Genomic DNA, 11,326 nt, shown 5'->3' on the forward strand with positions numbered 1-11,326 from the left:
ACCTATTGGACAACCTTACAGTCAAAGAAGCATTTGATTCCAAAATCTGAAGTCATTGGGTCATATTTATAAAAATTAGTATCTACTTATAAGCAAATACTTATAAGTATAGTGGCGGTCAGCTCGGTTTGCGTGTGCGTCATCAATTTCATTTTTTCATTACCAACACAAAGCTGTAAAAAAATTATCAAAAACAATGCAAATTTAAACAACTAAGGGGTATCTAAGGGTGGTATCCTTGAACATTAATTTACATATGCACTTCGACAACACCATCAAGTGTCACGAATTTGTCAAACTGACATTGACAGTAAATTATAGACGTCATGGCATGGTTGTCGAAAGTGTTATCGGTGTTAATCGCAAGTATTTTCTGTTCGTTTATTGTGTTTTGTGATTTGCGTTTCGTTAGGTTTTTGATTCTGCGTTTATTAGTTCTTGTTTTGTGAATCTGTATTTTTTGTAACAACTCATAATTTAAACACTTCGTAACCTCAAAAAATATTTGTTAGTTTGTCACCGCTATGCCCCTGCTATGTAAACGTAGTGACAGAAATGTCAGATGACGCACACGCAAACGGAGCTGAGCGCTACCATATTAGCATTTACTTATAAGTATCAGTTGAACCTAAAAGTAAATACTTGCATCCATATTCATAAACAGATGATTATTCTTATGAGCAAATACTTACATCTACTTACATGTGCTTGCTTGGTTACCGACACATTTGTTAAAAATTATCAATTTTGCAAAATAATTGTAAGTTTGATACAATTTTGATTTTTGATTTGATAGGGATTCGATAGGGTTCTAAAAACATAAAAAAGTGCATAAAACATTCTAGCTGTTGATTTTTCATTTTTTTAAGGTATTACGAGAAATCATAATATTTATAGAAAAATTCGAAGAAATCTGCTCTATTAATTTTAAATCGTAAAAATATTTCAAGAATACATTTTCAAAAAAAAAAATTGTGTAAAATCTGTTTCAATTTTTTTGCGAGATATGGCTAAAAAAATTTAGTATTACATTTGTCTTTTATAAAGTGTTTTAGTACGTTTGTTAATTACAAACGCAATCAATCAATTTGGGAAATGTTTAATGAATTAAAAAAAAAACTTAAAACTTGCTCAAAAAAAATTTTACTTTTGTTTACTCAATTTTTAAAATATACAACTATATATTTTGTTAAATTTTGATTTTGTGAGTTTTAGCTAAATGTCGAGGAAAAGCACAAGTCTAAAAAAATGGTGTTGATTGCGTGCCATTTGTGTTTATAGATTTTGTAAACTTAGCTAAAAAATCAACAAATTTTGTAAAAATTAGCTTTTCTCGAAATGTTAGCACATTTTTCAGTAAAAAAACGCAATTATTTTAAGAAATAAGGTCAAATGACTAAATTATTAGATTTGATTTTTTTCGAAAACGTAACAGGTTTTTGCAAAAATGTTTTTTTTTGAGTTTAATGATTTTAATAATGTTGCTAACAGAAAAAAAATACTCCATTAGGCCAAACTAACATTATTTTTATTTTCTACAGGTTTACTATATTGTGCAGCTTACAGCTAGAAATATAATTATAATACGATATTTCGTTAAAAATCAATCCAAACTAGTTACCAGTCAGATCTAGTCAAAAATAGAGTTGAATTGTTGTTATTTATAAAATGTTTTAGTTTAGTTTAGTATCAATTATACATGAAATTATTTTTTAAAAATTATATTTTTTGCATTTATTCGAGTAATTATTAAATACATTTTTGAGCAAAAAATTACAGTTTTTTGCGCAAGTTTGTTAAATCGAATAGAAGAATTAATAAACATATGGTGAGGTCAAGTCAAGTTAATAAATGAGATTAGAATAATTAACATTATTCTTTTTTTACTGTTTGTGCTTTTTTCAAGCATTTAAGTTTAAGTTTAATGATTCTCATCTAGTTAACTCTGAAATTGGTTTACATGTAAAAAAAATTGTGCCGCTCTGCTCAATAAATCTCAAAACTGTCAGTTGTAAAATTTATGAATTGTCAATTAATGTCTTAAAAATTTAGTTAAAATGCAACTAAATTGTTACACTGTACAAGAAAACTTTTTTATTGTCGAAGCTTATTTCGGAATTGGAGACTTAATAAATGGAGAATAATAATATTCAGTGTCTAAATGCCTGTCATTGATTCAATAAAGCGGCATTTCTGGAAATTCGCAGACAACTAGATGAGGGTCATTTAAAATCACTATGTACTTTTTCATCAAATAATTTAGTTATTTTTAAACTTTGAAAACCAAGTTTAAAAACAAAGAATCACTGAATTATATTAAAAATTACTATAGTTTTTGAGCACTTTTTTCGGATACACACGAAAAAATATTTTGAAAAATTAGATTAAAAATAGGCTGAAAAATTACAAATTTTTACAATTTTTCTCGATTAGAAGGAGAGATAACACGTGCTAATGTGTTGACTCACTTTTGTCGGACATATCGTTATGCTAAATAAAATTAAAAAATCACGACTCTGTTTTTGTGTTTTAATACAAATATTTTTCAGTCTATTTCAAAGAATTTCGTCACAAATGAGCCAAAAAATCATTAAATTAGATTAAATATTATGTTATTTTTACGTTTTAGTGACCTTTTTGAACTACTATTAAAAATTCTCAATTTTGCCAAATAATTGTATTGTAAAATAACATCATTTTCGAACAAATTCAATGATTTTTTTCGGTAATTTTTCTAAAATTTTATAAAAAAATATAGAAAACTTTGGCTTACAGTGTAGTAACTTTTTGTTTCATTTTAATAATGCCTCACTTAAGCGCTCAATAAATCAAAAAAACTTCGACACAATTCGGTATTTTGACAAAATAATTGCGTTTTTAATTTCTGGTTGATCAAAGTGACAAAAATTTTGAAAAAAAAGTATTTTTTGTTTGTGTAAATAATTAAATATCTCTTGAAATGTAACAATTTCGGCCAAATTCGGCAATTTTTTCACTTCATTTTTAACGAAATTTTGCAAATAATAATAATAATAATATATAATAATAACATCAAAATTTACTAAACTAAATACATATACCACATACTTACCAGGATGTTTTTATGATTTTATAAGCATATGCTAATACTACATAAGTATTAGCATCTACTTATTACTACAAAAGTAAATACTTACAATTTTATGAATATGGATGTAAGCATCTACTTAAAAAAATATAAGTATAAGCATGTACTACTTTTTATGAATATTGTTGTTGAGCAAAATAAAAAATTGTCTTTTAACAAGTTTCTAACACGATATTAACCCTAAGAGTACTAGTGTAAAGCATATTTTAGGTGTTCTCAAAGGACTTGAGCTATATTATACATAAATTCACATCCTCGTGACAGTTACATATATATTCAAATGAGTATAGAACGTTTGCACATAGCAAACAAATGTGCAAATTTTTGTTATATAGGTGCTCGATCGAGCTTATTTGGACGTGACAAGTAAAACATTTCGATACCTGCTTTACGTATTTAGATTCATGAGATATATCTACGCCATGGGGTTACGTTCGACGAGTTTTATTTGGTAAAAGCTTTCCACTTGCTTCATTTAAAGTGTATCTTTTATTGATTTAATCGTAAACAGTCAAACCACCGTCTTTACGATATATTTACTTTGTGGTGGGGTTCGCATGCACTTTAATAAAAAAAGGTTTATTGATCGTCATTAATTTCGGGTTTTCTTCAACTTAGCTTCAGATGTAGCTAATTAGCAAAAATATATTTGCATGAATTTGAATGAAATTAGTTTTATGAGAAATCAATACTACGATGTAAAATGATTTGAAAAGTAATTGTTGACTTTGCGGTTCATTTGTGACCATGGCTCAAATTTTTCAAAATAATTGTAATTTTGACTTAACGTGCTAAAGTGACGTTTTTCATCTTAAAAACGCGTTAAAAGTAATTGTTATGCTTTGGTTTAACTTATTTTTATAAAATGATTTGGAATAAAAACGTTCTGACCAAAAAAGCTAAAAATGATATCATACATAAACCAAATTAGTGATTTATTTGACAATATTTTGCAAAATTTCGCGAATACAATAAAATTTTTAGCTGAAAAATGTTTTTCATTTTTTAAAAAAGGGCCTATATCACAAATTTTAACATTATTAGAAGAAAACTTTTTTGCTTCCTTCACATAAAATTATCCTGAAAGTAAGTTATTCTGTTTATGACTGAAAACGTATTAACATATTAATATGTTGCCTTAATTTACTCAAATTATCTGAATTATTTTTTTTAGTTCAAATAGTGTTTAAGCGCTCAATAAAATGCATAAACAACACCTTTTTGCCGTAATTTCTTAATTTTCAAAGTAATTTTTTGATTTAAGACTCAAAAAAGTGGTAAAACATTACTGACCTTATTTAGTAATTTTTTACATTAGTTCAAAAAGTAGTTCAAAAAAGTCAGTAAAACGTAAAAATAACATCATTTTTAATCTAATTTATTGATTTTTTGGCTCATTTGTGACGAAATTCTTTAAAATAGATTGAAAAATATTAGTATTAAAACACAAAGACAAAGTCGTGATTTTTTAATTTTATTTAGCATAACGATATGTCCGACAAAAGTGAGTCAACACATTAGCACGTGTTATCTTCTTCTAACCGAGAAAAATTGTAAAAATTTGTAATTTTTTCAGCTCATTTTCAATCTAATTTTTCAGAATATTTTTTCTTGTGTATCCGAAAAAAGTGTTAAAAAAAATAAAGTTATTTTAATATAATCCACTGATTCTTTGTTTTTAAACTTGGTTTTCAATATTTAAAAATAACTAAATTATTTGATGAAAAAGTACAAGGTGATTTTAAATTATTCCCATCTAGTCGTTTACAAATTTCCAGAAATGCCGCTTCATAGAATTAATGACTAGCATTTAGACACTAAATATTACCATTCTCCATTTATGAAGTCTCCAGATCGGAAATAAGCTTCGCCAAGTGTAACTTGGCATTTTAACTAAATTTTTAAGACAATAATTGACAGTTTGTGAATTTCACAACTGACAGTTTTGACATTTGTTTAACAGAGCGGCACAATTTTTTTACATGTAAACCAATTTCAAAGTTAACAAGATGAGAATCATTTAATTTTTGCTCAAAAATTTATTTAATAATTACTCCAATAAATGCAAAAAATATAATTTTTGTAAAAATAATTTCATGTATGAATGATACTAAACTAAACTAAAACATTTTATAAATAACAACAATACAACTCTATTTTTGACCAGATTTGACTGGTAACTAGTTTGGATTGATTTTTAACGAAATATCGCATTATAATTATATTTCTAGCTGGAAGCTGCACAATATAGTAAGGCTATAGAAAATAAAAATAATATTAGTTTGGCCTAATGGAGTATATTATTAGCATTATTGTTAAAAAATTAAACTAAAAAAAACATTTTTGCAAAAACCTGTTAAGTTTTCGAAAAAAATCAAATCTAATAATTTAGTCATTTGACCTTATTTCGTAAAATAATTGCGTTTTTTGCTGAAAAATGTGCTAACATTTCAGAAAGAGCTAATTTTGACAAAATTTATTAATTTTTTAGCTAAGTTTACAAAATCTATAAACACAAATGGCACGCAATCAACCATTTTTTTAGACTTCTGTTTTTCCTCGACATTTAGCTAAAACTCAAAAGTCAAAATTTAACAAAATACTTAGCTGTATATCTTAAAAATTGAGTAAACAAAAGTAAAATCTTTTTTAAGAAAGTTTTAAGTTTTTTTTTTAATTTACTAAATATTTCCCACATTGATTGATTGCGTTTGTAATTAACAAACGTACTAAAACACTTCATAAAAGACAAAAGTAACACTAAAATTTTTTTAGACAAATCTCGCAAAAAGATTGAAACAGATTTTCAAGTTTTTCTAAAACAGTTTATTCTAGAGCATTTTACATCATTTTACGTTTGAGAAATGTATTCTTGAAATATTTTTACGATCTAAAATTAATAGAACAGGTTTCTTCGAATTTTTCTATAAATATTACAATTTCTCATAATACCTTAAAAAAATGAAAAGGCAACTAGAACAATGTTTTATGCTTTTTTTTATGTTTTGAGAACCGTATCGAGCCTTTTAAGCTGCAAGAAATCGTCAATTAGTTCGTTTATTAAATAGGGTTTATTATCGATTTGTGTCGAGTTTTTGGTAAAATTTCGGTACCCAGTAACCTTCTAAAGTGTGTATCATTAGAAGGCTCAGTTAATTTTCTATCTTCGGAAAAAAATTGCTCTGCGACTAATAATAGTTTTCGATAAAATTGTTGACTTGAGTTATAAATTGGTAAAATTTTTAACAACTCTTTTCGGAACTTAAAAGATGTTAACAGTTTTGCGATTTTTACGACATCAATCAATTCCTTGGATCATTTTACATAGCTCTTCATCAAAGTAGTTCCATTTTTTTTAAATATAGTTTTGTTATTTAAAAAAAATGTGATAATTTAAAATTGAAAGATCAAACTAACCTGTGAAGTTCGATCTTAATTGTGCGAGGCTCCTCATCCGAAGAATCACTGATTAGAACACTTGTAGTAACGCTTCCGCGGCTACATCACGCACGAATTTTTTAAAGAGAACCAAAAAGCGCGCCCTCTTTCTAGTTATCTCTCAGCCCTACAGTTGGTACCTTTGAATTCGCCATTACGACTTACCTATAACAATAATAAGCAAAATAAACGGTACCGGGAAATGTTTTATATCAGGGTGTGGTGGGAGTGATTCTTCGGATGAGGAGCCTCGCACAATTAAGATCGAACTTCACAGGTTAGTTTGATCTTTCAATTGTGCTACGGCTCCTCATCCTCTAATCACTGATTAGAACACTTGTAGATGTTTAAAGCTGTTTATTGCTTATTATTGTAAAGAACAAATTCGATTAAATCGAAAAAGATGCTATTGGCCTGAATGTCTCAGGACAGGATAGCATTACAAATGTTGTCCCCTGTTGCTAAGGGGCGATTGTAGAAAGTTTCAAAAACACGAGACGTTGCTGTCCAACCAACATTTTGACGAATGATCTCTACTGAAATGCCCTTGCGGACAGCTGCAGATGTTGCAGCATGACGAGTAGAGTGTCCACTAAAAACAGAAGTGTCAACGCCCGCTTCATGCAGGGTGTTCTTTATCCATCTGCTAATAGTGTTTGTGCTTGCTTTCTTAAACGGCTTCTTCGTTGTAATAAATAGGAAATCCTCCAAGTTGCGTAACTCTTCGGTCCTATTGATATAGGCTTGGATCGCCAAAACAATGCATGATTATTTTACTACTGGAGCAGGATCCCAGGTTGTTGAATATTTTGGCTTCGTTGGTCTTAACCTCATTATTCCCTTAAGATATCGTTTTAGATCACTATCGTTGCCTATGTTTCCTGATAACAATAAAGATAAGGCAGATCTATGCGAATTAAAAGTTCCGGAGTTATGGGACTTTGTAACTAAAAGCTGTTGTAAAAATTGGATAACTTGATGTGGTGTTGCATTGAAATAGTCTGTGTTGGTTTGTGTACAGTAGTCCCACCAAAGTTTATATGTGGTTTGATACTGTCTGAGTGTTGTGTGAGATATCGACCTAATCATCGTATCTACTGCTTCTTCTGGGAGACCTCTTTGTTGATACGCTTTCCGGAGACAATCCCTGCCATCAACGTAAGGGAATCTGCCAGTGGATGGGTTTGTCTGAAAGGGCATGACAATAAATTATAATTGGGTCCGAGTTGAATTACCCTATCCACTAGTATCTTAGACAGTAGTGGATACCAGGGTTGAGAGGTCCATTTTGGGACAATAAGAATACCCCTAGCTTCATCAGTTATAATTTTGTTAATTGTTCGTAATATTAACGAGAATGGTGGGAAAGCATAAAAGAAAAAACAACTCCATGAAACTGTGAATGCATCAACTGCCATGGAATCAGGGTCTCTATGCCACGAAATATAATCCCTACATTTGGCGTTAATTTTTGAAGCAAATAAGTCAACCTCTGGTTGACCAAAATGATACACAACTGTATTGTAGTCCTGATTATTTAGTTCCCACTCTGTTTCAGTTGACTGGGTTCGCGATTCCCTGTCGGCTAAGAAATTGTCTTTAGAGTTAATGTAACTTGCAAATACCCAAATATTTTTTGACTCGCACCACTGCCAGATCTTTCGTGATAAGGAGGCCAGTTTGGGGTATTTTATGCTCCCCATTCTATTTATGTATGCTACAGCTGTCGTATTATCAATTCGGAGAAGTATATTGCAACTAGCAGCTTCAGCTGCAAAACACCTGAGGCCAAAAAAGACGGCCTTTAATTCGAGAAAATTAATATGTTCTTTTTTATCTAAGGAGTCCCAAAACCCATGGGTGCCCTGACCCTTGGAATAGGCACCCCAACCAGAAGCTGAAGCATCCGTAAAAATTTCCATTATGTAATTGTCTTTTCGGATCGGGCAGTAAGCATTGCCTATGTTGGCCTCCCACCAGAGGAAATCTTTAAATAATGATTCTGAAATTGTCATCTTCGCATTATAATTAAGACCTGAGTTTTGTAGAGCAATAAACTTTTCTGTTTTAAAATGTTTTGTGTATAACCAGCCATACTGTACCGCTGGACAAATAGAAACTAGTTTTCCGATGAATTGAGCAAAAAATCTTATTTTGCATGTTTTATTACTTTTAAAATAAGAAATATATCTTAAAATATCCGTTACTTTTTCTCTGGGTAATGATATTCTCATTTTAACACTATCAAAAACAAAGCCCAAAAATTTACATCTTTGTGATGGTTGACAGTTGGATTTTTCAAAATTTATAATAAAACCGAGGTTTTGTAATAATGTAATTACGGTCTTTACATTATTTTGATAACTTTGTTCTGATTTCCCAAAAATCAAGAAATCGTCAAGATAAACAACACAAACTATATTGTGGATTCGTAGAAAACTAGTAACTGGTTTCATGAGCTTTGTGAATGCATAAGGGGCCGTTGATAATCCAAACGGCATACAAGTGAACTCGTATAACTGTTCACTGAATTTAAAACGAATATATTTCCTATCCGACTTTCGTATTGGCAACAGAAAGTATGCATCCTTTAAATCTATAGTTGCCATAAAAATATTTTCTTCAATTAACTTTGTTACAGTTCTTGAATCCTCCATTTTGAAATGAGGAGGCTTTAAAAACCTGTTTAAGTGTTTTAGATTTAGTATGAAGCGTTCTGACCCATTTGGTTTCTTTACCAGAAAAAATGGAGAAATAAATTGGTTTGATGTTGGGATGCATTTTTTGACTGCTCCCTGTGTCATCAAAGCTTGTAAACATTCAATAATCGTTTTTGATTCCGTATTACTAAATTTTTGGTTGACTAAGCGTTTTGCTTGTCTTGGCTGATGTTGAAAAGGTATTGTGTATCCCTTAATCCAGTTCAAGATAACTTGATTATTTGTGATTTCACACCATTTTGAAGCAAAATCTTTAAGTCTGCCTGCTTGCGTTGTAGAACTTACCTGGACTACTTTTTGTACGTTTTCTGAGAGTAGCGCCCTGTTGACTTCTGTCCTACTCTCTGTGGACGAGTCGGGCTCCTTCGGTTTAAAGCACTACGACTTGTGTTTTTATTATGATATCCTAGTGTGCGTTGGGGTTGGGATTGTTTTACCCCCCCCTCACTTTTTGAAAACCTATGCTGGTTTTGCGATGTGGAGCAAGGAGCTTTCAGGTCTTTTGCTAACCTTTCTGCTGATTTTGCCGTACGTAATTCGTCTGCCATATTTGCTCCAAAGAGAAATTCCCTGGGCGGAACTTTAAGTGTTAATTCCTTGACCTGTTTTGAAAGAAGAGGAAACAAAAGATGTCTCCTTGTTTGAGACGTCGTAAAAACGAGGTCCGAAATAAGATTTGCCGAATCGGAAAGTAATTTACCCAGTTGTTTTTTAAATGGTTCGGGTAACTCAGTGGTACACGAAGCTATTAATTTTAAAGCCTCTGAGTGGGCTCCTAAGCTCGCTAACATCTGTGTTTGCGAAGCAACTTGGTATCTGTCTTTTTTAACCGAGGTTGTTGGAAAAATTGCTTCAACTTCTGTATTAAGAAGTGGAGGCTTAAAACCGCCGTTTGCGGGAGGCTGATATAATTTTAATAACTGACCTTTGTCCTCTTTTGGCAAACCATTAAACATCACGTGCGTCCAGCGTGTTACAATACTAGAAGGAACTGTGATATGAGTTACTGGTAATTTTGACGGGTCTTCGCCCAAACACTCCAGTATTTCCTCGGGTAATTCCTCATCGTTATGAATCACAAGAGCACTAGGGCTACTAGGAGAAACGAGAGCACTCCTTGCCGGGCTGCCTCGATCAGTACCATGAAAAATACATACTCCCTGAGGGAGTCGTCATTCGCGTATCCTGAGGACTACGCGGCGACCGAGATCTGTTATCAGAAAAACCTGAGCGCGACCTTGAATACCGCCGGCTCATCAAACGTTCCAACGTTTCCAGACGCTTCATCAGCTCCCGTCGAGAAACGTGTTTGTCCCGTGGCGACGAGGAACGGGAATGGCTTCGTTTATGTTTCCCCATTACCTAGCCTATAAAGGAGGTAAAAAGGTTACAAATTAATTAATACAAACGTGAATTTTCCAAATTTCTACGAGAAACTTGGTCCGTAACAAGCGTGATCGCAACGCACGAAAAACGTAATGGCGAATTCAAAGGTACCAACTGTAGGGCTGAGAGATAACTAGAAAGAGGGCGCGCTTTTTGGTTCTCTTTAAAAAATTCGTGCGTGATGTAGCCGCGGAAGCGTTACTACAAGTGTTCTAATCAGTGATTAGAGGATGAGGAGCCGTAGCACAATTATTATTAGTTAAATTAAAAACAAAAGATTAATAGCACAGTGTTACTGAGTTATTTTTTGTTATATAACAAATCTAACCATTGGTTATGTTAGACTCAGCTTATATCTGGGTTATCTAACCATGGTCATGTTCAGCGCATATAACCATGGTTATGTTACGGTTAGATAACCGTTATGTTTCTTAAGCAATATGGCCAAAGCTAGATTCAGGGTATATATCAGTTATCTAACCATGGTTACGTCTAGCAAATACAGCAAAGGTTATGTGACAGTTATATAACTGCTATGTATGTGATGCAATATAGCGTATGCTAGATTCAGTTTATAGATCGGTGATCTAAGCATAGTTGTGTTACAATTATATTTAATATTTGCTGGCATTTTATAATAATAATTAAAAAGAAA

General features: G+C 31.4%; 1 protein-coding gene across 3 annotated transcripts; it reads right to left on the reverse strand.

The window, feature by feature from the left end:
* Window positions 1-6,902: 6,902 nt before the first annotated feature.
* On the reverse strand, window positions 6,903-10,922 carry LOC103314596 (uncharacterized). Of its 3 annotated transcripts, XM_064355005.1 has the most exons (4): window positions 10,695-10,922; window positions 9,571-10,652; window positions 7,801-8,567; window positions 6,903-7,753 (listed from the first exon to the last, which is right to left on the reverse strand). In XM_064355005.1, the coding sequence occupies exons 3-4, from the start codon at window positions 8,485-8,487 to the stop codon at window positions 7,334-7,336; spliced, it is 1,107 nt and encodes a 368-aa protein (XP_064211075.1). In that variant the 5' UTR covers window positions 8,488-8,567; window positions 9,571-10,652; window positions 10,695-10,922; the 3' UTR covers window positions 6,903-7,333. The 3 variants fall into 3 exon arrangements, 2 of the variants coding, with proteins under 2 accessions (XP_064211075.1, XP_064211074.1); XM_064355004.1 differs by having other exon boundaries at window positions 9,571-10,922; XR_010333138.1 differs by lacking the exon at window positions 7,801-8,567 and having other exon boundaries at window positions 9,571-10,922.
* Between the last annotated feature and the right edge of the window lie 404 nt (window positions 10,923-11,326).

The sequence above is a fragment of the Tribolium castaneum genome, chromosome 2 (assembly GCF_031307605.1).
Source record: "Tribolium castaneum strain GA2 chromosome 2, icTriCast1.1, whole genome shotgun sequence".
Lineage (NCBI taxonomy): Eukaryota > Metazoa > Arthropoda > Insecta > Coleoptera > Tenebrionidae > Tribolium > Tribolium castaneum.